Genomic DNA, 27,343 nt, shown 5'->3' with positions numbered 1-27,343 from the left:
GTCTCTCCTTGATAGACTGTCGGCCTCGACGGTGAGGGTATATGCAGCAGCTATATCCTCTTATCATGTGGGATTTGAGGGTGTTGTTTTGTTCAGCCACCCTCTTGTGAGGCGTTTCCTGCTTGGCGCTCGACGCATTAAGCCGGTGAAACGCTCTTTGGCTCCGAGCTGGGATCTTCAATTGGTCCTCGGTCGGTTGTCCTTGGCCCCGTTTGAGCCTCTTGAGCAAGCGCCGTTGGAACAGCTGTCGTTCAAGACCGCGTTCTTGCTGGCCGTCACCTCCGCTAAACGCGTGGGTGAGCTTTGTGCTCTCTCGGTACGGCCAGAGTGCCTGTCTTTTCGTTGCGATAGCGGTGCCACTCTGCGGCCTAATCCTGCCTTCGTGCCAAAAAATATCCGGAGTTCTTTCCGCTCCAGGGATATTATGGTTCAGGCGCCTCCTCACGCTAGTGAGTTGGAGGCGGGCCTTCACCTGTCATGTCCGGTCCGGGCTTTGGGGATTTACCTCAGCCGTACTCAGGGCCTCAGGGCTACCGATCAGCTCTTTGTCTGTTACGGTGGCTCTCGTGCTGGTAAGGCACTGTCGAAACAGCGCCTGTCCCATTGGTTGTGCGAGGGCATTGCCCTTTGCTACACGTTGGCCGGGCTGGCTCCCCCTGGGGGCGTCAGGGCGCACTCCACTCGTGGGGTGGCGGCCTCTGCCACTCTACTGGGTGGGGCCTCGGTGGAGGACATCTGTGCTGCGGCTTCATGGTCCTCACCGGGTCCCTTCGTAAGGTTTTACCTCATGGACATGACCGGGGGTTCTGTTTCCCAGGCGGTTCTGAGGTCTGTGACCTCTCCTGCTTCCCGTCCTTTGGTGGGGTAGCAGGAGTGTGTGGGTGTGGGCCACAATGTGTTGTGTCACATGTGGTTCCGCCTGTGCTGTGCGTTTGAGAGGTTCTAGTTCCCTCTTGTTCGCACTCGGGTGGAGTTGACTGCCGCACCCTCTTCATTAGGAAGGATGGGATGACGGGACTCCCCTCCCCTCTGATGTGGGCTTTAGGGCCCTCAGGGGCTGCATTTGTTGGTTCTCGCGTCTGCTCTGTCCCCATATCTCGATGGCGAAGAGCAGGACGCGATTCGCCAGTACGACTAATATAACGATATATGAGTACTGGCTGAGCGTCCTGCTCTTAGCTTGCCCTGAGGTCCCTTGGGGAAACTTTTCTTGGGAAACATTTTTCCGAGGAAGAGCGAGTGGTGACCACGCCTAGTGCTATATAGTACGTAGCACTAGGGCGGGGCCTGGCAGGTGCTGGGTGTATTGTTTTTTATTCGTTGATGGAGTACACTAGGTACTGAAGAGGTATATCTCGATGGCGAAGAGCAGGACGCTCAGCCAGTACTCATATAACTAGGTTATATACATAACCTATCGTTATAGCTCTACAAACAAGGTGACGCACTCCTATCGTTTAAAGCACAGCCTAGTTACAGCGGGCCCCGACCAATAGCTGGCGCTGAATGAGTTAAGGTACATTTTGAACAGATACAAATTTCACAATTAATATGTGATTAATCACAGTTAACTATGGACAATCAAGCGATTCATCGCGATTAAATATTTTAATGGATTGACAGCCCTACTTTAAAGTATTCACATTGTTTCTTGCTTCAGTACTCACCAATCAACATAGTGCTGTCTTCAAACGTCACATTGAAAATCAAACTGGAGCACTGCCCATACCTGTGAGCAGAAGAATAGAGGTAAACGTTATGATATTATTCGGGCTGTCAGTTTATCACGTTAATTAGATTAATTAATTACACAGCAAATTATCGCGTTATGAAAATTTGCGCAAAATCTATTAAAAAAAAATATATTTTTATATATCTCATTCATTCCATAAGAACGTAGAATAAACATTTACAGACTTTTTTTTAAATGGTCCATTTGCATGTTCTTGGTATCTGATTCTAGGGGCATCTATGGATCTCAGGGAATGTATTCCCAGTGTCAGAAATACTGTGTCTGTTACTAGGCTTGAGTAAATTGTAATGAACCAAATAAGAATATCAATTACATTATCTAAGCAAATTAATAAAGGGAAGATGATTAAACAGAAGGTTTTGTAGATACAGTACTGAATTCTGCCATCCGGACACATGCAATTTGAAATATGATTATAGAATATAGAATATTAGGCCTATAAATTACCTTATTATGGCCAAGTCGCACATCTATGGATCGGGCCAAATCTCCCCTTTCCAATGGCAGAGTTCAATCTGGATTTAGTATCATCAGGCGTGATTCACGAACCGTGAATGAAATCTACTGTAAGTACACTTTTTTTATAATGTACATTTCTCCACCATGTTTCATCAGATTGCAACGCCGTTTTTTGGTTATGCGATTAAAATGCGATTAATTACAAATCCTTTAATGAATTAGATCATTTTTTTTAATTGCCTGACAGCACTAGATATTATGTGACACCAAAGGTAGAAGCCTTCTCTCTTGGTGATTGGTTGAGTGAATGATTGGACTGTGTGAGTGTGTCAGATTCCAGGGAGCTGATTGGTTCCAGCCTCCAGGCCTGTGGGTTAAAGGAAAACTCCAACATTTTGGGAAATTTGCTTATTTAACATCTTCCCTGGAGTTAGACATGCATGCATTAGGCTTAGGGAACGCCCGCACCGTTAGCGTAGCTTAGCTTCATCACTGGAAGTGGGTGAGACCTTTACCCTGAAGTTCCCTACAGTCCCCCTACAGTCACGAAATACACTCCAAATACAACTCCAAAACATTCCTGTAAAAATCACCAGTGCTACTTTCTAACGTGAGGGCAGTATTTGTTTACATTTTCATTTCATTCAAAGGATCCGAACCGATTGAAGTTTATGGATACCATGACTGTGGTAAGTTTTCCTTTATGTTTTTAGATGGAAGGCTGTATTCCATCTGTCTAACGTTAGCGAATATTGTGAGATTGATGAATAGGACAGTCACAACGTTGCTGGACTATCGACCTAGTTAGCCCCTTTCATGACTGCGATGCACGGCTACAGGGTTTGGGCGAGTGAATCCACACTTGTGGTATTATTATAACTCATTTATTGTGTAACGCTAGCCCCTTAAAACTTACCACAGTCATGGTATCCATAAACTTCAATCGGTTCAGATCCTTTGAATGAAATGAAAATGTAAACAAACACTGCTCTCACGTTAGAAAGTAGCACTGGTGACGTGAAATCACTGAGCCCAGAGAGGAGTAGTTCGGCAAAAAATTGTTCCGAGTATATTTGCTTAGAAAATGTAAATGTCGAATTCAATAATTTTTTATTTCTCCACGTGGTAAATACACAGGTCACAAGTTACAACATGTTTACAGGAACGTTTTGGAGTTGTATTTGGAGTGTATTTCGTGACTGTAGGCCTTGTAGGGGACTGTAAGGAACTTCAGGGTAAAGGTCTGACCCATTTCCAGTGATGAAGCTAAGCTACGCTAAAGGTGCGGGCGTTCCCTAAGCCTAATGCATGTCTAACTCCAGGGAAGATGTTAAATAAGCTCATTTCCCAAAATGTTGGAGTTTTCCTTTAAGGGCGGGCTTCCCCTGGCTCATGTGGGCTCTCCTCTCCACTTCCAGCCAGCCTGCCAGCCAGCATTATGAGGACCTTTTTTGTGTGTGATTATCGACAGGTTATGTATATAACCTAGTTATATGAGTACTGGCTAAGCGTCCCGCTCTTAAGCCATACCGAGATATACCTCATCTCATGTACCTATTGTACTCCATCAACGAAAAAAACAAATACACCCCTCACCTGCCAGGCCCGCCCCTAGTGGCATGCTACTTAGTACTGGGCATGGCCACCACTCACTCTTCCTCGGAAAAAATCGTTTCCAAAGAAAAGTTTCCCCAAGGGAACTCAGGGCACGCTAAGAGCGGGACCCTTAGCCAGTACTATAACTCGTTATATAGCGTACTTGCATCACGTCCCGCTCTTAAGCCATACCGAGATATGGGGTAGAGCGGACGCGAGGCCCGACAGATGCACCCCCTGAGGACCCGTAAGCCCACATCAAGGGGGAAGGGGAGTCCCGTCACCCCATCCTTCCTAATGAAGAGGGGGCACAGTCAACTCCACCCGAGTGCGAACAAGAGGGAACTAGAACCCCTTGAACACACAGCACAGGCGGAACCACGTGTGACACAACACACTGTGGCCCATACCCACACACCCCTGCTACCCCACCAAAGGACGGGAAGCAGGAGAGGCCACAGACCTCAGAACCGCCTGGGAGACAGAACCCCCGGTCATGTCCATGAGGTAAAACCTTACGAAGGGACCCGGGGAGGACCATGAAGCTGCAGCACAGATGTCCTCCACCGAGGCCCCACCCAGCAGAGCGGCAGAGGCCGCCACCCCACGAGTGGAGTGCGCCCTGACGCCCCCAGGGGGATCCAGCCCGGCCAACGTGTAGCAGAGGGCAATGCCCTCGCACAACCAATGGGACAGGCGCTGTTTCGATAGTGCCTTACCGGCACGAGAACCACCGTAACAGACAAAAATCTGATCGGTAGCCCTGAGGCCCTGAGTACGGCTGAGGTAAATCCCCAAGCACAGACCGGACATGACAGGTGAAGGCCCGCCTCCAACTCACTAGCGTGAGGAGGTGGATGAAACGCCTGAACCACAATATCCCTGGAGCGGAAGGAACTCCGGATATTTTTAGGCACGAAGGCAGGATTAGGCCGCAGAGTGGCACCGCAATCAGAACGAAAGACAGGCACTCTGGTCGTACCGAGAGAGCACAAAGCACACCCACGCGTTCAGCGGAGGTGACGGCCAGCAAGAACGCGGTCTTGAACGACAGCTGTTCCAACGGCGCTTGCTCAAGAGGCTCAAACGGAGCCAAGGACAACCGACCGAGGACCAATTGAAGATCCCAACTCGGAGCCAAAGAGCGTTTTACCGGCTTAACGCGTCGGGCGCCAAGCAGGAAACGCTTCACAAGAGGGTAGCTGAACAAAACATCACCCTCAAATCCCACATGATAAGAGGATATAGCTGCTGCATATACCCTCACCGTCGAAGCCGACAGTCTATCAAGGAGAGACTGGAGGTAACAAGGACAGTATCCAGGGGGCAGGACACCGGTCCCTGCCCCCCGCCTTACACCACTCTTGGAACATACGCCATCTGCCCGCGTAAGCGCGACTGTGGAGGGAGCATGCGCATTCCGGATGGTATCAACCACAGAAGGGTCCATCCTCTCCAGACTTACCCTCTCACCAGCCAAACCATCAGACGTTGGCACAACACCGGGTGCTGAACAGCGACCCGTGTGCTTGAGTGAGGGCCTTCGCTGACCAAGGAATAGGCCATGGCGGAGCTACCAGTAGCTGGATCAGGACCGGGAACCACACAGCTGCACCCCGGTCTGGCGCAATCAGGATCAAGGACCTGCGCTCCTCAACATACCCGTCCCAACAACTGACCTAACAGATGTATGGGGAAAGAATCCCAGGCGGCACGGCATCGGTCCCAGACCTGCCTGGCTATGTCCAGACGTAATCCCCACCCGTCAGGATGAGGACCGCCCCGCGACATTACACCTGTACCCACATTCACCCTGCCGGGGATGTGAGGAGCCCTCAGGCCGCGCAGATGGAGGACGCCCATAGCCAGCCGCCCGCCGCCCGGTGCAGACGGGGGGAGCGTACTCCTCCCTGTCTGTCGATATACGACACTGACGTCGTATTGTCCGTCCTGATCAACACTGTTTGAGGACCAGAAGGACCGCTTTCAATACCAACACATTGAACGTAGCGCAGACCGGGCAGCATGGTTTGCCAGCTGCCCCCTACTGCGTTGGCCCGACGCGTCTCCAGCGGTGAAAAACGTGACGTGTGACAGCCTACTGCCCATGGGGACCCCCCTGGTGAGGAAACCCCCCAGGGCAAGGTCCCCCAGTACTGACACGGGAACCTTAGCCGCTTCCACTTGCCTCTCACCGGGTCTATTTCCATACTGGAAAACCCACCTCCGTAACCCCCTCCTGGGGTGAAGAGGAGGCCAAGAGGGACCACGGAATGAGCAGATGCCATCATACCGAGCAGGCGTATCACGGACAGCGCTGTAACCGCCCTAGGACGGAACCTCCAGAGCGTGTCGACAACACGCTCCGAGAGGGATGCCCATAGCACTCCAACCGTTGACTGGGAAGAGGAGTACTCTACTTCCAGTGTACAGCAAACCCCAGGCTGGCAGGAACCTGCCTGGTACGAGACCCGACGATCCACCTTGACCGCCAAAGACCAGAACGTCGTCAGGGCAGAATACACTTCGTAACCCCTGACGACGCAGAGGCCCCAGTGCGGCCTCCACACACTTGGTGAAGATGCAGAGAGCCAGAGAAAACCGAACGGCAGCCTCTGGTACTCATATGCTAACCCTGCAAAGGAAGCGTAGGTAAGCCCTAGGATGGAAGATCGGAGATGCGAATACGCATCCTACAGGTCTATGGAGGAGAACCAGACCCCCACCTGACAGTGTTCAACAGGTAGGAGACGATCCAAAAAATGCTGAACCTTCCCATGGGACAGGTCCAGCATGGGTCTGACACCCCCCCCTCCCGATTTCTCAGGCACCAGAGAACACCGGGAGGAAAACGCCACGACGATGGCTTGCTTCGTCCACAGAGATTGGATCTCGTTGACCAGAGCTGTCACTGCTGGTGACCCTGACAATAGGGTCTGTACCAAACCCGAAAACGGGTGGGGTTGTGTAAATACAAGTCCCCACCTCAGCGTTCTCTCCATCCACCTCGACATATGGTACTGCCGTAGTCATATGTGATGACACTCCCAACACACCCGCCGCCATGTGGCGCAGGTCCGCCAGGAACTGTAGATAGTCGGCCCGGTCCCACCCGCTGTGCGTAGCCAACCCTGGACCCTTGCGAGCAGAGTGTTCCGTGGAGTCGGGTCGGAACCTGACACTACCCACGAGGCAATCGCACCCCGACAGAAAGGGCCGGTTTGATACGGGGGAAGCTGACATCAATCTAGGTGACAAAAGCCCCCCCACTGAACACCCCTCCAGAACATGCTGAGGAGTTGTTCTGCAGCCGGACATGCAAGGCGTGAGGACCCCATGGGTTCCTACACACCGTAGCCCTGCAGTGATATTACTACCACCTAAATCACGCGCACCTTTTCTTTTCAGACCACTGCCGATCTCGCAGGAGTGGGAGGCACCAACATGATACCTGGCCTGGCGAAGGCGAGGTCGGGGAAGCCTGCACTGTGTGCCTCAAAAAGGTTTCGAGCCCCCCTGCTGACAACACTTATAGTTGACAGACATAACACCAGGCTCAACCAACACAGCTTATGGTGTGGGAGCCGCTTGACAGCACAACACTCTCACGGACAGACCCAGGCTCAGCCATCAACTGGGTGTCAGCCCCTGTCCCCATGAGAAGCGAAAAGTGGGGCCGCACGCGCTTCAACGAAGGCACGCGGCCTGCAGCCAAAGGAAACAATCAGAGCCCCCTTTTTCCGCTGGTGTTGGGGGAGGGAGTGATCGGAGAGCTGGCTGCTCGCGGCAGGACGGCGACGGCTTGTATATTCCAAACCGAGCCCATCCAACATGGCCGATCCCTCGGCCGCCAAGGCTGTCGGCCTTGTGGACACCTGTCGATTCAACGCCCAGGATACCTCTGGCGGGGGAAAACATGGCCGCCTGTCGAGGGCCTCGTCATCACCGCTGACGAGGCCGTGCTCTCTCTTCTTCTGGCTGCGCGGTGTGAGGCGGTGTGGGGCCTAGGACAATACCGCCCGCGCTGCAGCGGAAGACAAAAATCCCCTGCGGAGAGGGGAGCCCTGAGCGGTTATAGCTTGCAGCCAGGTCAAAACTAATAACGTCAACAACCTCGCGCGATGTGTCGACGTCGGCTGGCCCTCAAGGCCCCGCCACCAGACACAATTTTCTTTATAGAAAAAACAGCAATTCGAACACAGTTACTAATCGCTGCCAATTCCATACCGTGGCGGTACAGGCTTTAGCAGCCCACCAGCCACTCGCCGGGCCAACCCACCTCAAGGCGTCGGCCGGGCGGGGCACTGTTTCAACATGACAAAAGCAAAGGACTGATGCAAACACGGAACACCAGTGGTGGTTGCAAACAGCAACCTCCACTGTGGTGTGCACCATGAAGGGGTTAATGAATAAATGAACTAACACCACGAACATACTGTAGAATGGGCAAACCCATGCACACGACGTTAAGGGGAGGTGGACCAGAGAGAACCAGTCCCGCATTCATTCATAATATTCACAACAGCACACCAGCCCTAGACCTCAGCTCATTTACCCAAGAAGGTAAACAAAGCCCCCCCCCCGCACTATTCCCCCAGTAGACACCGATTGACCGTCAGCATGAATGGTTGGGAGGAGGGAAAAACTGTAGTATAGACAGACATTCCCGTAGCAGAGAGACAGAATAGAAACAGTAGCCCAAAAATAGCATAGCGTTAGCCGCGCGCTTCAGGATAACGGGGAAAACAACAACGTTTACCCAGATATCCCGCCGCTTGCGCCAATACACACTCGGTTGTCTCTCGGGACAACCCGAGCACATCACAAACGCCAGCATTTGTCATGCCTAGTGACATCCCACAGCGGGGAACAGTAGAACATTGACCCAGCATTTATAGCATTTTAGTATTAGCAGCGCGCTCCAGGACAGCCTGGGAAACGTCCACCTCTTAGAGGGACGTTTACCCAAACATCCTGCCCCTGGCGCAAAATACAACTCACAACAAGCAGCATTTACTAACACCAGCGATAATGCCTAGTGGCGTAAGTCCTACCTTGTGCGAGGTAGCTCGATAGCTACACCTCACACGCTGTCCCCTGTCTGCTGTCAACAAGACAAGGAAACTACCGAACTCGACGCTGAGATGCATCGAAAATGCATCCCGCTGCAGAGTCGCAGAACCGCCAGAACATGCCGCAAAGATTTCAGGGGTAGGCAAATCTTCGGTAAGCACTCAATATTATCTAAACTTTTCGAACAGCTAGTTGCATAGGGCGACTTGCATCCGCTATGATGGAAACGAAATTAGAGGAAGAGTGAGTGGTGGCCATGCCCAGTACTAAGTAGCACGCCACTAGGGGCGGGGCCTGGCAGGTGAGGGGTGTATTTGGTTTTTTCGTTGATGGAGTACAATAGGTACATGAGATGAGGTATATCTCGGTATGGCTTAAGAGCGGGACGCGATGCAAGTACGCTATATAACTGTGTGCTATACTGACAGCTCAAGTTTGGTAGGTGTAACTGAGGGGTACAATTCCCTGACTGTATTGATAAGTATGGTATCATTAAACCACTACCGTCTTATGTACTTTAATTACTGGCCATACAGTACATGATATATAAATATGATGAACACTTCCCACAATGAATCGGTTCCACACAAAGTTGTAATTAAGTATTTATTGCAGCAAAAGGTACATAATATACTTCTCTATTTTACTTTGGATGCGCTTATAAGGCAAAGGAATGTGCGTAGGCAAATCAATAATGAATGTCCATTCTCTGGTTACGCAGGAGGTAATTATACAACCTGAATCTTAGGGAATTATATCTATGGTACACTAGTAATATATAGCGGGAGATACTGGAAGGGTCCCCCCGGTTGTAAGCCAGCAGGGGTAGAGGATCTGTCGGTAGTAGAGCCTGGGTCAACGATGATAAGGAGACTCCGAGTACGGGAGACGGTGCAATAAGATCTTGATCCACAGACGAATACAGCTGTTCTCCGTAGCCTGTAGATCCACAGGGAAGAAAGCTAGCCTGCCTCAGACTCTCTGAGGCGCAGGCTCGACGTGGCTCCTCACAGGGTAAATCCCACACACGTGTAGGCGTCGGCGATTCTCCGCTCCATTAATCACAGGACCAAAAGCAAATATAATCCAGCCGCAAAGGGCTATGTAGTCGTTGGGTAGATTAATCCAGTGTACATGTCCACACGGTTCTCGTCTAGGGCTCCTCGGGTGAAAGCGCCATGAAAGCAGCCCAGCCTGGATAAGCTCTCTAGCTGATACGAGGAAGCGTTGGTGATGCTGGTCACTGTAGAACTTTAGCCGCACGATACACTATACACAAATAGACTATTACTGACTTAATAGAAATATGTCGCACTCGACGGTATAGCGCCAAACTCTGACAATTCAGTTATTAATTCGCACGCGGTCTCAATGCTCTTATTTGGGGCCAAACAGGCCATACTTCACCGCACGGAGTATCGTGGGTGAGGCTTCAACTTATTGGGTAACAACACTAAGTTTCTCTAAGTGCTTCTGTATTCACCTGCGCCATATTTATATGCACGGCGAACAATCTAGTGCCAACCTCATTTCTGTCTCGTATTCTTGGGCAAGGCCGGGCATGTACAGACATGTCTTGACGGTGGCTTTGAACCTGACTCTGGAGGCATGGCCTTGGCGCCTGTGGACCGCTGTCCAATAGGAGAATGAAATATTATGGTCTGTACTAGGCTAAAGGGATATTCCGTGTATATGTACAAGGAATATACAAGGGATATCAAACGATATACAAATATTATGCAATATATATCAATCAATAAATATATATATTCGGTTTAATCTGATCCTTTGTAACAGCCGCCTCCTAATTAGTCCCACCTAATTAGCTAAGCAGAGACAGATTAACCTCACTGTCCACTACTCAATGTCTGTTGTGAGGGGTCGGGCAGTTCACAAAGTCATGGGGTCATGGTCGTCATCGATAGTATCGGGGAGCCTTGGCAGTTCTATTAGCCTCGCCACGGGTCGGTGTAGATCCGTCCCTGGACGAGCACTTCGGCTGCTCGGACCTTTCCGTCGGCACCGGTGATCACTTTGCTTACGCGGCCAGCCGGCCACATAGCTCGGGGTAGTGACTGGTCGATAATCATGACGACTGTCCCTTCTGTCAAATTGTCTCTCTCTTTCACCCATTTCTGGCGGGTCTGTAGAGACGGTAGATAGTGGAGTAGGAAGCTGTTCCAAAACTTGTCAGCCAATACTTGACTGTACCTCCACATTCTTCGGCCGTTCGCTTCTTCAGGCCTGTACATTGTCTGTGGTAGCGCGGGGTCCAGCCGCCCCATCAAGAGTGTGTTGGGGGTGACTGGGTCGACATCTGCTACATCACTTGAGACGTAACCGAGGGGCTTTGAGTTCAATACTCCCTCGATCTCCGTGAGGACTGTCATTAGGACTTCTTCCGCCACGGTCTGGGCCCCAAGCATGGCGTACAGGGCTGTCTTTATTGAACGTACTTCTCGTTCCCAAGTTCCACCGAAGTGAGGTGCGTTCGGGGGATTAAACTGGAAGTCAATCTGGGATGGAGCGAGGTGGGTCTTAAGTTCTGGGCCCATAGCTTGGAAGCTCTCTCTCAGCTCTCTTTCTCCGCCTTTGAAGTTTGTCCCGTGATCAGACAATAGTATAGACGGTTTGCCTTTCCGCGATGTGAATCTTCGGAAGGCCATAAGGAATGAGTCTGTGCTCATGGTTGGAAGGAGTTCTATATGCATCGCTCGGGTGGTCATGCATTTGAATACAATACCCCACCGCTTCTCGGTTCCTCTTCCTTTCTTTATATACAGCGGGCCGAAACAGTCCATACCGGTGGAGTGAAAAGGCTTGTCGCCGAGTCGGAGGCGACAGGGAGGTAGGTCAGCCATCCGGGGTATACTGGGCTGCGCTCGCCACTTACGACAGTCTAGACAGGTTCGGTGGAAGCGCTGCACTGCTTCTCTCCCTTGCAGTATCCAATAACGACGTCTGATCTCCGCGAAGACTCTCTCTGCCCCGGCGTGATGCACATCCTCGTCGTATTTCATTATGATCAGCTCTGTGACCTTGTGTCGGCTGTTTAAGACTATCGGGTACTTGACGTCATCCGGTAAGTCTGGAGCTCTCCGCAGACGACCACCCACTCTGATGAGACCATGGGCGTCGCTCTCGGGGGCTAGGTGGAGCAGTCTGCTGTCTGATGGGACGGGCCTTGCTCCCTGTAGACAGTCTAGCTCATCGGGAAACGAGTCTCTCTGGGCTCGTTGTAGTAGAAGAAGTTCTGCTTCTTCGTAGTCAGCTGCTGTAATGTCAGTAGTGAGCTGAACCTCTGGGTGGTGCCACAGGAATGTCTTTAGCTGCGCACTCTCTAGGGTGAGGCAATCGTCTATGTCGGGGTCTGTGGAGACGAGTGTGTTCAATCCACAGAACATAGATTTCTTGTTTTCGGCCTCCTCTTTACTCGCTTCCCGTGGGGTGGGTGTAGGCCACTCTTCTTCCGGGAGCTTGAGGAACTCTGGCCCGTCACTGTATAGGTTGTGACGGGTGAGGTCATCCAGGGACATTCCCCGGGTGATGACGTCAGCTGGGTTGTGTTTTGTGTCCACATACCTCCAGCTTGCTACTTCTGTTAAATCTTGAATCTCTGTGACTCTGACTCCCACGAAGACCTTGTATCTGCACGAATCAGACCGGATCCATGTGAGTACTGTCGTGGAGTCTGACCACAAGATTGTTCTTTGCACCGGAATGGTGAGTTCACGTTGGATTAGCGTGGCGAGTTGCGCTCCTGCTAGGGCTGCGCAGAGCTCTAGACGCGGGATAGACTGATGCTTGCGTGGGGCTATTCTTGAGCGAGCCAGGATGAAAGCAGTATGTATTTCTCCTCCCTCCTCTCGGGCACGCAAGTAGGCCACCGAACCGTAGGCTACTTCGGAGGCATCGCTGAAGACGTGCAGGTCCATCTGGCACGTCTCCGGCCTCACTGTGGGTGGGAAGTAGCTGCGGCGTATGTTGACACCTGGGAGTGAGCTGAGTTCCGTCTCCCACTCTCTCCATGTGGACGCAAGGTGCTCGGGTATGGGGTCGTCCCAGCCCTGGTCCTTGTCCCATAGCGCTCTTACAATCATCTTTGCCCTGGTGGTGTAAGGTAGAATACATCCCAACGGGTCATATTGTCTGGCGAGTGTTCTGTATACACTCCGTCTGGTGGTCGGTAGTGCAGTCGACCTTCCCTGCTCCTTGGTCAGGAGTGTGTGTTTATAATGGAGCGAGTCTGTTTTGAAGCGCCAGACTAGTCCTTTTTTTTTTGATCCAGTTTTTCTCCCATTTTTCTATATTTTCTCCCATCCCAATTTCGTATCATCCAATTCAACCCTCCCCTGTCACGAACGCTGTTTCTTGCCTCCCACAAGCCGGCTGCAATGTGGACTAAGTCATACATAGCACAAGTCCCCTCCGGTACTTGAGGTAACAGCAGTCGCATCTTTTCACCTGCGCAGCTCGATCTCTCAGTGTCGAGGAGTAACGCGTGGGAGGCTCACGCTGCCCCCGACACTTCCTGATTCTACTGCGCAGGCGCACCAACCGACTTGTAGGAGTCGCTTGTTCACAACGCCCGATCCCCACCCTTCAGTTTCCCTCCCTGTAATACGGCCAATGTGTATTACTGCGGACGACCAGCTAAACTGAAAACAATGTGGAGAGCTGGATTCGAACACGCGAATCCTAGCGTCTCCACACTGGTGGCGAGTGCCTTGCCCACTACACCACCTAGCCGCCCATGCGCCAGACTAGTCCTAATGTCATTTCTTGGGCTTCTCCTGGGATGGTCGCCATCCAGGTCTCGCTGCTTGCTGCCTTGTCCTCGGGGGAGAGGCTGCGCAATACTTGCGGGTCGCTGCTGGCCCACTGCCTGAGATCAAAGCCGCCTTTGATCAGGGAGGCGCGGAGCTTGAGTAGAAGGGCCTCGGCTTCTTCTGGCATCGAGACGCTTTGCAGACAGTTGTCCACGTAGAAACTATTTCCTACACTTTGTCGGACCTCTTCATCAGCTGCTGGATCCTCTGCGACGTGCTTTTGCAGTGCAAACGTAGCACAGCATGGGCTGCATGTGGTTCCGAAAGGGAGGACTTCCCATTGATAGATGGCTGGTTGCTCATCCCCGATCCTCTCTCTCCATAGGAACCGCAGCAGGGGCTTGTCCTCCTCCACTAGTCTCACCTGCAGGAACATCCCTTTGATGTCTCCGCTGATGGCCACCTTGTCTTGGCGGAAACGTAGTAACACGCCTAGTAGAGAGGGGCCGAGTGTTGGGCCGGGCAAGAGCTCTTTATTCAGATTTTGTGATCCGATCTGGTAGCTGCAGTTGAACACAATACGATCCTTGCCGTTGTGGTGGACTTTGTGGTGCGGCACGTACCATGATTCGGTCGTCTGATCGGCCTCTTTAATGTCAATTTTCTTTATGTGTCCCGCTGTGATTAGCTTGTTAATCTCAGCGCGGTACACAGTCTCTTGAGCGGGGTCTCTGGCTAGGCGCCGCTCTGTGTTCAATAGATACCGCTCCGTCGCTTCTTTTGGGGCGTGGAAGGTAGGCATACCCTCTCGCCTCAGGAGTGGAGTTGCGTATCTCATCACTCCGTTGACTTTGACTCTCTTTGTCCCCTGCTCGAGGAGGGCTATAGCGTAAATGTCTTCCTTGGAACGAATGTCTTTCTTTTCGTTCTTAAAGGGCATTGTCTCTAGTGTCCATAGCCTCTCGACATGCTGTAGGAGGGTGGTGTCTTCTTCTGTCACTCTGGAGTGGAGGCAGTTAGTGGCTGCTGTTCGGTTAAGAGACTTAGCGAGGGGGCCTTGTAATGTCCATCCTAGGCGGGTCTCGACTGCTGCAGGACAGCCTCTGGGCCCTGTGTGGACCCGGTCTATCGGGACGATGAGGTCTGCATGGTCGGAGCCTATCAGCAGGGTCGGGGTGGCACCGTCTATGAGCGGTATAGGTAGTTGACGCAGGTGCACATATTTATCCATCAGTTTGGCGATGGGGTAGGTGTACTGCGACAGGCCTATTTCTTGGCTGGTGAAAGCGTTAGTAATCCTATACCGTCTCTCTGGCTGCCCGCTTGCTGCGATAGTGAAGGAGACATTCTCGCCCTTTATCGTCTTTAGATCTCTTCTTATTGTCCGAATCGTCATCTGGTTTTCGCTCCCCCGCAGCCCCAGCTGGGCCGCAGCGGACGCGAGGAGAAGGGTCTTCTCTGACCCGTCGTCAAGGACGGCGTAAGTGTCCATGACCTTATCTTGGTAACTCAGTGTTACGCGGACCACCTTTAAGAGCACCCGGGCGCCCCCGCTGCTGGCGGGGTCAATGTACATAACACTTGCCTTTGTGCTGCTTGAGGGTGCAGGCTTTCTTCTGTTACTCTTCTTTAAGCGGCAATCGGCTGCCATGTGACTGCGCGCACATCGGTAACAGCGTCGGTTGGACTTTATCCATTGACTCACCTCGTCGGCGGTCATCTTCTTGAACGTGTCACATTGTGACAACCAGTGTTCCTTTTCGCAGTACGGGCACACCATCTTCCACTTCTCTTTCATCGAGGGGGTACTGTGGTTCTTGCTGCTCGGTACTGATTCTGATTGGTGCATGACGGTCACCAATCTGCGGCCATCGTTTGCTCTCCTAGGTCCCTCTCTGGAGCTTGGTGTGCTCCGCATGAACGTATCCAACCGTAGGCTGTTGACTTCTCTCGCCAGGAAGTCGGCTAGGTCTAGGAGGGATGGCTCGGGACCGTTAGGATCACGGTGGTCTCTCTGCCACCTGAAGCGCTCTTGTCGGGCGGGCGGAAGCTTCTCTAAAATCCTCTCGATATTAGAGTTTGCGTACAGTTCGTGCATACCCTTTTCTCTTTGCGCCCCCAGCATCCCTACCAGGGATTGTACCTTGATAGACAGGTCATCTAGTGAGCGATTGTCTGTGGCTGGGGGTAGGCGGTCAATATGCCTTATCTCTTGTATTACGTAGTCCCATATGCGTCCATATCTTTGGTCGAGTGCTGCTAGAGCCGCTGTGTATGGGGTAGTAGAGGTGGCATAGGCCAGCGCTATATTGTGCGCTCGGGGCACCTTGAGGTGCTTCAGTAGGATAGCATACTTGTACGGTTCATCAGCTACATCGGACATCATTGTCTCTAAGCACATTCGTAGCTCCGTGTACTGTGCTCTGTTCTCGTGGGTGAAGTCCGGAAACGTCGGTGTGCCAATGTATGATGCCATGGATGGCTGGCACATCGGTGAGCGTTGGAAGAGAGGCCTCCTAGGCGAGTCTCCTCTTACGCCTCTTGGTGGGCTGGTACCTGCTGGGTACCATGGCCCGCGTATCCAGGTGCTGTTCCTCGGGGCTGGTCGTGCGTCAAGCTCACCCGTGAATTGAGTCGGGGGTCTGTAGCGCAGAGCCGCGGGGGTAGAGCCTGGGCTGTACTGGACCTCCTGGTCCTGTGGAGTACTGTGCTGCTGTCGGGCTTGACTCTCCTCCTCTCCCTCTTCTTCTTCCTCTGGCAGGTGCTCTAGATCCTGTAGTCATCTATTTATCCTCTCCGCGGTGTAGACCGTTTCTTCCTTGTAGCTGGGTCTCACTTGGACCGGTCGGGGAAGGGGTTCGGAGGGGGGTATAGGCTCTCTCTGGTGGTCGGGCTCATGGTCGCTTGATCGGGTAGGGGAGGGTGCCCTTGACCCTTGTCTTGACGAGGCCCTGGAACCCCGTGCGGAGGGAGGGGGTGTTGCCCTGGTGATCAGCTGCTCCATTATCTGCGCTTGTAATCGGTCGCGCTCGGCTTCGCGCTTGGTGAGAGCGAGGTCGCGCTCTGCTTCTCTTTGGGCACCGGCAGCGGCGCGCTGGGCTTCGGCGGCGGCGCGCTGGGCTTCGGCCCGGTCCCTTACCATATTCTCTTCCGTCTGAAGGCGTCTAATCTCTAGACGTATACGATCTTCGTCGCTCCGTTGCTGCGCTTGAAGGCGTTCTCTTTCCATGGAAGAATGTTCGCGCTCACTAAGCGTCTGTGCTTGGAGTCGATCGCGCTCTGTTGAGGCTGCTAGGCTGGCGAGGAATGCCTGTGCCAGCATCTTGTCCGCCTCGCTGGGGGAAGACGCTGGTTGAGGTGATCCGCTCCTGGCAGTACTCGTTGGAGATCTGTTCTCCTGTGGCGAGTCCTGGAGATCCATCTCCGGGGTGCTCGCCTCTTCTTGTAGCGGGTCGAGTTCCATCCCTGGAGGGCTGTCTTTATCCTGGAGCTCTCCGGGGACTACTTCTTCGGTCTTGGCGGGGGGTAAAGTCATGTCGGGTCCCTCCTGGTCCCTACCGTGAGCTTGGTCAGTTACGTTAGAACCCACTAGGGCCTCTATTGGCGGGGTAGCCTGGTCGATAGGGTCGGACATAATTTTACTATCTACTTTTTCCGCGTTTACCGTCTGTAGAAAGCTAGGTAGTATATTGGCAACGTAATCCTCTAAGTACTGAGGTGTCTGCCGTCTACGCTGCGGGCGATCTACTTTAGGAGAACCGTTTTGTGGAGTGTTCATCATTGGCCATGTCAATATTAATACCACTATATTAATATTACACTAGTTACCCTCCGGCTCGAAGGACCAATTGTAACTGAGGGGTACAATTCCCTGACTGTATTGATAAGTATGGTATCATTAAACCACTACCGTCTTATGTACTTTAATTACTGGCCATACAGTACATGATATATAAATATGATGAACACTTCCCACAATGAATCGGTTCCACACAAAGTTGTAATTAAGTATTTATTGCAGCAAAAGGTACATAATATACTTCTCTATTTTACTTTGGATGCGCTTATAAGGCAAAGGAATGTGCGTAGGCAAATCAATAATGAATGTCCATTCTCTGGTTACGCAGGAGGTAATTATACAACCTGAATCTTAGGGAATTATATCTATGGTACACTAGTAATATATAGCGGGAGATACTGGAAGGGTCCCCCCGGTTGTAAGCCAGCAGGGGTAGAGGATCTGTCGGTAGTAGAGCCTGGGTCAACGATGATAAGGAGACTCTTAGTACGGGAGACGGTGCAATAAGATCTTGATCCACAGACGAATACAGCTGTTCTCCGTAGCCTGTAGATCCACAGGGAAGAAAGCTAGCCTGCCTCAGGCTCTCTGAGGCGCAGGCTCGACGTGGCTCCTCACAGGGTAAATCCCACACACGTGTAGGCGTCGGCGATTCTCCGCTCCATTAATCACAGGACCAAAAGCAAATATAATCCAGCCGCAAAGGGCTATGTAGTCGTCGGGTAGATTAATCCAGTGTACATGTCCACACGGTTCTCGTCTAGGGCTCCTCGGGTGAAAGCGCCATGAAAGCAGCCCAGCCTGGATAAGCTCTCTAGCTGATACGAGGAAGCGTTGGTGATGCTGGTCACTGTAGAACTTTAACCGCACGATACACTATACACAAATAGACTATTACTGACTTAATAGAAATATGTATATAATATAAAAAACTCTGACAATTCAGTTATTAATTCGCACGCGGTCTCAATGCTCTTATTTGGGGCCAAACAGGCCATACTTCACCGCACGGAGTATCGTGGGTGAGGCTTCAACTTATTGGGTAACAACACTAAGTTTCTCTAAGTGCTTCTGTATTCACCTGCGCCATATTTATATGCACGGCGAACAATCTAGTGCCAACCTCATTTCTGTCTCGTATTCTTGGGCAAGGCCGGGCATGTACAGACATGTCTTGACGGTGGCTTTGAACCTGACTCTGGAGGCATGGCCTTGGCGCCTGTGGACCGCTGTCCAATAGGAGAATGAAATATTATGGTCTGTACTAGGCTAAAGGGATATTCCGTGTATATGTACAAGGAATATACAAGGGATATCAAACGATATACAAATATTATGCAATATATATCAATCAATAAATATATATATTCGGTTTAATCTGATCCTTTGTAACAGTAGGCATGGGTTTTTTCCTGTTTTATTGCGTTAGGAGTTAGATTGAGATATTGTTTGTAGTTAATAGCCTGAGTTTGTTTTAGTTTATTATTTTGTTTGTAGTAAATTCTAGGTTGTTTAGCCTGAGTTCCTTTTTCTTTATTGTTTGTAGTTAATAGTGTTTAGTTCCTTTCTGTTTATTGTTTTGCCATTAGGCTGACGCTACTGTTAGAAATAAACCTTCAACACCTTATCACTGGCGGGTCTTGGGAGAGGGGAGATGGGAGAGGGGAGATTAATGTTGCACCTGGGTCTTTTACCCTAAGACCGGGTCGTAACACTGGGCTACATCACAAAAGAATCCTCAATTTAGAGAGAGACAAGTAACAGTAAAATGAAAGAAAAGAATCAAAGTAGAACTCAAGTAGGGCAAAAAAAATATGTAAACGGCAATTTGGTAGGCATGGGTGTTCCAAGGGCAGCTGTGTGTATGTGTACAAACATTAATTGAACTTTAGTCGTCGACTAAAAACACACTTCTTCAATCAATATCTGATATGAAGGAGAAAAAGAGAAAATAAAACACCCAAGTTTCAACACTGTTTGATGAACATTGTTACTCAGCTGAGTTGTACCCGTCCTGCTGACCTGTTGTACAGAACTTGTAAGTCACTTTGGATAAAAGCGTCAGCTAAATGACATCTAGCCAATGGCTTGCTTGGCCCTGTCAATATGGAGGCACTGGCCTCATGACATCTCCTTCATGGGCTACAAACCTAACACAACTCCCAGAACTGTCACTCTCCTCCCTCGAATATCATGCAGTATCTGTCTCTAATCCTTTCAATCTCACCATTGTTACACTCTATCGCCCTCCAGGTCCCCTCGATCACTTCACAGATGAGCTGGACATGCTTCTAAGCTCCTTACCGGAAGATGGTACCCCTCTCCTTCTATTGGGCGACTTCAACCTGCCTGACTCATCTGAGTGATCTCCCTCCTACAACAATTTGACCTGACTCCCACTGCCATGCCTCCCACCCACAAAGCAGGCAACTCCTTGGATCTCATATTTTCCCGTAACTCCAGCATCATTAACACCACGGTAACTCCCCTAAATGTATCTGACCATTCCTTCATATCCTTCTCACTAACTCTCATGCTTAATCGAAAGGTCTTCACCCCAACTCAAACCGTCTCACTCAGACGCAACCTGCCCTCCCTATCCCCCTCCACCCTCTCCTCTGACATAATATCCGCTCTACCTTTGAGTGACACCTTCTCTGCTCTCCCCACAGAGATGGCAACCTCCACCCTCCTCTCAGCCCTTGCAACCTCCTTCGACAAGCTCTGTCCCCTCGTTGAGAAACCTGCCCGCCGTTCCCCACCCAGTCCATGGCTGACGGATGCAGTGAGAGAACAAAGACAGGTCCTGAGAGCGGCTGAGAGGAAGTATAGAAAGTCACGCCTCACTGCTGACATCGACACATATCACAACCTCTTGTTAACATTCTCCAAAACCATTACTAATGCCAAAGCTTCTTTCTTTCACCATAGGATCGAGGCCTCTGCCAAGAATCTTCGCAAACTGCATGCTACCATGTCCTCCCTCCTCACTCCCCCCCCCCCACCCCCTCCTCCCTCATCTTTTTCTGCCGAAGACTTTGCGATCTTCTTTGAGGAAAAAGTGGAGAACATCCGCAGCTCCTTCTCCCAACCCCCACCCATTCCAAACACTGAATCGAGAACCTCATCCTTCACTCTGTCATCTTTCTCTCCCATTACAGAAGCCGAGACCCTGACACTGGTAACGTCGAACCGTCCGACTACATGCCAGCTGGACCAGCTACCCTCCCCACTCCTCCAGACCATAGCACCGGACATCCTCCCATTCCTAACTGCAACCATCAACTCCTCACTCAACTCGGGGGTGGTCCCCACCTCCCTAAAACAAGCCAGAGCCACGCCCCTCATAAAAAAACCAACCCTGAACCCCACCGTCATAGGCAACTATCGTCCTGTCTCTCTTCTCTCCTTCCTTTCTAAAACACTTGAACGTGCTGTATCCAACCAACTTACTGCTTATCTCTTATAGAATGACCTCCTAGACCCCAATCAGTCTGGCTTCCGGACTGGCCACTCCACAGAAACGGCCCTCATTGCGGTCACAGAGGCACTTCACTTAGCAAAAGCGAAAGGCCTCTCCTCTGTCCTGATTCTCCTAGATCTATCTGCAGCCTTCGACACAGTCAACCATCAGATCCTCCTCGCGGCCCTCGCAGGAATGGGAGTGGCTGGATCTGCGCTGACATGGCTGACATCATACCTCAACGACCGCTCCTACCAAGTGTCATGGAGAGGGACTCTGTCGGCCACCCGCCCCCTGCGGACGGGTGTCCCCCAGGGCTCGGTCCTAGGACCCCTTCTCTTCTCCCTCTACACTAAATCACTGGGTAACATTATCACGTCTCATGGCTTCTCATATCATTGTTATGCCGATGATACTCAACTCTTTCTCTCCTTCCCTCCCTCAGATATCCACGTCTCTGAGCGGATCTCGGCCTGTCTGTCCGACATCTCCGCCTGGATGACGACCAACCACCTCAAACTGAACCTAAGCCAAACAGAATTGCTCCACCTGCCGGCCAAATCCTCCCCCCTGACCGACCTCTCCATCACAGTCGAGAATGCAGCTGTGACCGCGTCCCCGACCGCCAAGAACCTTGGTGTTGTCCTCGACGACCAGTTGAACTTCTCTGCTCACATTGCAGCGACAACCAGAACCTGCAGATTCCTCCTGAGCAACGTCAGAAGGATACGCCCCTTCCTGACAAAAGAAGCCACCCAACTCCTCGTCCAATCAACAGTCATCTCCCGCCTCGACTACTGCAACGCACTGCTAGCTGGCCTCCCGGCCACTGCCACCAAGCTCAGTTCAACTCATTCAAAACGCAGCGGCCCGCCTGATCTCAAACCTACCGAAGTCGGCCCATGTCACCCCACTTCTTAGGGACCTGCACTGGCTCCCCATTGCTGCACGTATCCGCTTCAAGGCCCTCGACCTAGCATACCGTGCGGCAAAGGGAACCGCTCCCGCCTACCTCCGGTCAATGGTCTCTAACTACACACCCTCAAGACCCCTACGCTCTGCATCTTCTGGCCGCCTCAGACCTACTCCTATCCAAGCTCGCGGAGGGTCATCAAAGAGAAGCCGCCTATTCTCAGTCCTTGCCCCACAATGGTGGAATGAACTACCCATCCCAGTTAGGACAGCCGAATCCCGTCCAATCTTTCGCCGTCGACTAAAGACTCACTTCTTCAACCATTATCTGAAATGATAATAAAAAAAAAATTAAAAAAAAATCGAACCCTGACTAACCTTCACTGTAACACGCAACACTTTGATGAACATTTTTACTCAGCTGATAGAGTTGTACCCTTCTTGCTGTCTTGTCGTACAGAACTTGTAAGTCGCTTTGGATAAAAGCGTCAGCTAAATGACTAAATGTAAATGTAAATGTAAATATTGTTATTGTGAGACTTTGTGCTCTACTCAAAACACTTACTTAGTGACTCAGCAGTCAGTCAGGTTTCACTTATTTTCTAGCACTCGCTTGTATTTAAATATGTTTTAGTTAAGTATTGTGTGATTTTGTGTGAAGGGCGGACTAGCAAAGTAAGATCTTCATTGTATGGCAAACTGTCTGTTTAACTGTGCACATGACAATAAACAATCTTGAAGTGTGTTGGGTTTACAGTCAGTAGTGATTAGTTCTGTGGTTTCGGTGTGTCAGGTTCTCTTACAGTACATGTCAGTAGTGATTAGTTCTGTGGTTTCAGTGTGTCAGGTTCTCTTACAGTACATGTCAGTAGTGATTAGTTCTGTGGTTTCAGTGTGTCAGGTTCTCTTACAGTACATGTCAGTAGTGATTAGTTCTGTGGTTTCGGTGTGTCAGGTTCTCTTATAGTACATGTCAGTAGTGATTAGTTCTGTGGTTTCAGTGTGTCAGGTTCTCTTACAGTACATGTCAGTAGTGATTCGTTCTGTGGTTTCAGTGTGTCAGGTTCTCTTACAGTACATGTCAGTACAGTGATTAGTTCTGTGGTTTCAGTTTGTCAGGTTCTCTTACAGTACATGTCAGTAGTGATTAGTTCTGTGGTTTCAGTGTGTCAGGTTCTCTTACAGTACATGTCAGTAGTGATTAGTTCTATGGTTTCAGTGTGTCAGGTTCTCTTACAGTACATGTCAGTAGTGATTAGTTCTGTGGTTTCAGTGTGTCAGGTTCTCTTACAGTACATGTCAGTAGTGATTAGTTCTGTGGTTTCAGTGTGTCAGGTTCTCTTACAGTACATGTCAGTAGTGATTAGTTCTGTGGTTTCAGTGTGTCAGGTTCTCTTACAGTACATGTCAGTACAGTGATTAGTTCTGTGGTTTCAGTGTGTCAGGTTCTCTTACAGTACATGTCAGTAGTGATCAGTTCTATGGTTTCAGTGTGTCAGGTTCTCTTACAGTACATGTCAGTAGTGATTAGTTCTGTGGTTTCAGTGTGTCAGGTTCTCTTACAGTACATGTTAGTAGTGATTAGTTCTGTGGTTTCAGCGTGTCAGGTTCTCTTACAGTACATGTCAGTAGTGATTAGTTCTGTGGTTTCAGCGTGTCAGGTTCTCTTACAGTACATGTCAGTAGTGATTAGTTCTGTGGTTTCAGTGTGTCAGGTTATCTTACAGTACATGTCAGTAGTGATTAGTTCTATGGTTTCAGTGTGTCAGTTATATTTCGTATGGCTATCGCGTCCCGCTCAAGCCTATTGAGATACCCCTTATCTCCTTGTACCTAGTGTACACCACCACGAACAATTTATGCACCCACACCTGACCGGGTCCCGCCTCTATGGAGGCGTAGCCTATAAGACCATGGTACTGGTCACCAAACACCCTTCCTCTATTTTCGTTCCATCATACTGGATGCTGTGCACCTTATGTAACTAGTAGTATGAAAAGATTAGAGAAGGTTCGTAATCTTCGGAGCATGTTTCAGCGACACATTGGGCCGGTGCTGATGTTTCCTCGGCTGACGACGGCAGACCGAGGGGCAGCGTACAAGGTTTGACTATCAAGTCGGCTTGTACAAAGGTAAGGCCTGTGTCATTAGGCATCAATGTCATTATTGGTAATGCTGTGGAGTATGTTTCGGCGCCAGGGCCGGGGCGGCTTGGTGATCGTTCCACTGCAGTGGACGGTTTCCTGGCAATCCTGGAGCACGCTGCTAACGTTAATGCTACTACTGCTACTTATGCTAATGCTAACGTTGACGCTGAAATGGGTCGTTGTTCTAATAATCCCTGCCGCGGGATACCGCTTTTCCCTCCTCTTACCAGCTTCATTGATGAAGGTCAGTCGGTGGTTGATGTGGGGGGTTTCGCTGAGTCCTATTTACCTTTTTTACAGGTGAACGGGCTAACAACAGGGTGCAGGCCGGGTGTACCGTGGCTAAGCAGCCAGGTAGCTTTGTTCCTGTGCCCCGGCGGGGATGAACGACGTCCCGCCCGGCCGATGCTTGATAGCGAATCGGCTCGGAGGGTGGCAGTATGGACGGATGAGTTGTATACTGCTACAGGATGGTATTTGGCGGCGGCCAGTGTTATGGCTCAGCTGGCTAGTTTCCTATCCATATTGGCGTCGGGTAGTAGGACTTTGGGTCCAGCCGACATTGTAAACATGTTGCATGTTTGTGGTGTTATAGAGATCTTGACTCAGTCGCAAGCTATAACTGCGGGGAGGATTAGGATGCTATCAATGTTTGTTGTTAGGCATGTTTGGTTGGAGCAATCTCCTCTTGAGGAAGAGGATAGGTTTTCTCTCCTCACGACTCCTTTTTCCACAGATAGTCTTTTTGGGCATTCTGTGGAGGCGCAGGCGGCTGTTGATCTGGGTCCTACATCGCCTCACGCTGTGCAGCCAGAGGTGGGAGCACGGTCTCGTCAACGACTGTGGCGAGATCCTCGACAGGCGGCCATGTTTCCCCCACCAGTGGTGCCCTGGGTAGAGAGTCAACAGGGTACCATAAGGCCGACAGCCTTGGTGGCCGAGGGATCGGCCATTTTGGGTGAATTCCAGTTTGGTAAAACAAGCCGTCGTCACTTTGCCGCAAGCAGCCCGCTCCCCGTTCAATCCTCTCTCTGTTACCCACGGAAGCGGGGCTCTGATCGTTCTCCTTTGGCTGCGGGCCGCGAACCATCATTGAAGCGTATGCGGCCCCATTCTTCACTTCTCATGGGGACAGGGGCTGACACCCAGTTGATGGCTGAGCCTGGGTCTGTCCGTGAGAATGTTCCGTTGCGCGGTTCCTGCACCACACGTTGTGTGTTGGATGAGCCTGGTGTTATAGCTGCCACTGGCGACAGTGGTCAGCTGGGGGACTCGAGGCCTCTTCTGTTGAATGCACAGCAGGGGTTACCCCGGCTTCACCTTCGCCAGGCGGGGTATTGCGCTGGTGCCTCCCACTCCCGTCACAGCGGCAGTGGTCTGCAAAGGAGAGGCGAGCGTGATTTGGGTGGTAGCAATATCACTGCAGGGCTTCGGCGTGTAGGAGCCCATGGGGTCCTCATGCCTTGCGTGTCTAGCTGCGGAACAACTCCTCAGCATGCGCTAGAGGGGTGTTCGGGGGGGGGTGTGTGTCAACCAGTTTGATGACAGCTTCTCCCGTATCAAACCGGCCCTTTCTGTCGGGGTCCCCCCTTGGGTGTGTCGCACAGCGGGAGGGACCGGGCCAACTATCTACTGTTCCTTGCGGCCCAGTGTCAGTTGACGGCGGGTGCGCTGTGGGATTATTTTCACAATTGGCGACAAGAATGCCGTTTGGGGGGGTGGATAGAGAGAACGTTGAGGGGGGGGCTTGTTTTGCAGTTCGCACAACCCCACCCTCCGTTCTCAGGTTTGGTGCCGACCCTATTGTCAGGGTCAGAAGCAGTGACAGCCCTGGCCGACGAGATCCAATCTCTGTTGGCGAAGCAGGCCGTCGTCGTGGTTCCGAGAGAGGACGCGATGTCAGGCGTCTACTCCCGTTATTTTCTGGTGCCCAAGAAAACAGGGGGGGTCAGACCTATACTGGATCTGTCCGCGTTCAATCGGTTGATTGTAGCGAGACCGTTCAGAATGTTGACCGTCAAACTCCTTCTGCTTGCTGTCAGGAGGGGAGACTGGTTCACCTCCATAGACCTGAAGGATGCGTATTTTCACATCCCCATTTACCCTCCTCACAGGAAATTCCTACGGTTCCTGTTTCAGGGCGTAGCGTACGAGTACCAGAGGATGCCGTTCGGTTATTCTCTGGCTCCCCGCACATTCACCAGGTGCGTGGCGACTGCACTGGAGCCCTTACGTCGTCGGGGGTTACGAGTTCTATTCTATCTCGACGACATTCTACTCCTCAGTCGTTCGGAGGAGGTTGCCAGGTCTCATACCAGGCTGGTGGTGGAATTCCTCACCAACCTGGGTTTTGCTGTGAATTGGAAGAAGAGTACCCCTCTTCCCAGTCAACAGGTGGAGTACTTGGGCTTGACGTTGAGGTCAAGGCCCATGATTGCAACCCTCTCAGAGCAGCGTCGGGTGGTTCTCCGTCACGCGCTCAGGGGGTTCCGTCTGGGAGGGACGTCACGGCGTTGCAAGTGATGCGTCTGCTGGGCATTATGGCATCTGCTCACACGGTGGTTCCTCTTGGCCTCCTCTTCATGAGGAGGATACAGAGGTGGTTTCTCTCTATGAGAATAGATCCGGTGAGGGACAAATGGAAACGGTTGACGGTTCCTTTGTCGATATGGGGAGATCTCGCCCACTGGAGGAGGCTGGGTATCCTCACCATTGGGGTCCCCATAGGCAGCAGGAGCTCACACGTCACGGTCTTCACCGACGCCTCTCTCACGGGTTGGGGAGGGACGTGTCAGACCCACGCAGTGGGGGGCAGCTGGACGGGTCATGCTGGCCCAGCTACCCCGCATATCAATGTGTTGGAGTTGAAGGCGGTCCTCCTGGTCCTCAAACGGTTCGACCATCTGGTGGTAGGCGAACACGTTTTGGTCAGGACAGACAGTATGACGGCAGCGGCGTATATCAACAGGCAGGGTGGGACTCGTTCCATCCGCCTGCTCCGGGCGGCGGTCGAACTTTGGCTATGGGCATCTCGCAGGCTGCGCAGTCTGAGGGCGCTCCACATTCCTGGTACAGAGAATGTGGGGGCGGAGATGATGTCTCGGGGCGGTCCTCATTACGACAAGTGGGAACTCCCCCCTACATAGTCAGACAGATCTGGGATCGGTTCGGGGAGGCCTCGGTAGATCTGTTTGCGTGCCGATGCTCTCACAAGTGCCCCTTGTGGTTCTCGCTCAGTCGAGCAGATCATCCCCCCTTGGGGGTGGATGCCTTCTCGACCTTTCCATGGCCGCCCGGTCTTCTGTACGCCTTTCCTCCTGTACATCTGTTGAGTCAGCTGTTGGAGCGGATACGGAGGGAGCGCAGGACGGT

General features: G+C 51.5%; 1 protein-coding gene across 1 annotated transcript in view; it reads right to left on the bottom strand.

Moving 5' to 3' along the window:
- LOC311232371 (uncharacterized protein) overlaps window positions 1-27,343 on the bottom strand; it is a 76,112-nt gene that overhangs the window by 45,339 nt on the left and 3,430 nt on the right. The window contains exon 3 of the mRNA XM_084319151.1: window positions 1,668-1,729. Coding sequence (XP_084175277.1) covers window positions 1,668-1,729 — 62 coding nt within the window. The remainder of the gene's footprint in view (window positions 1-1,667; window positions 1,730-27,343) is intronic.

The sequence above is a fragment of the Notolepis coatsorum genome (genome assembly GCF_963971535.1).
Source record: "Notolepis coatsorum genome assembly, chromosome: 7".
Classification (NCBI taxonomy): domain Eukaryota; kingdom Metazoa; phylum Chordata; class Actinopteri; order Aulopiformes; family Paralepididae; genus Notolepis; species Notolepis coatsorum.
The sequence above is the reverse complement of the archived record's forward strand: the minus strand, read 5'-3'. Positions and strand labels throughout refer to the sequence as shown.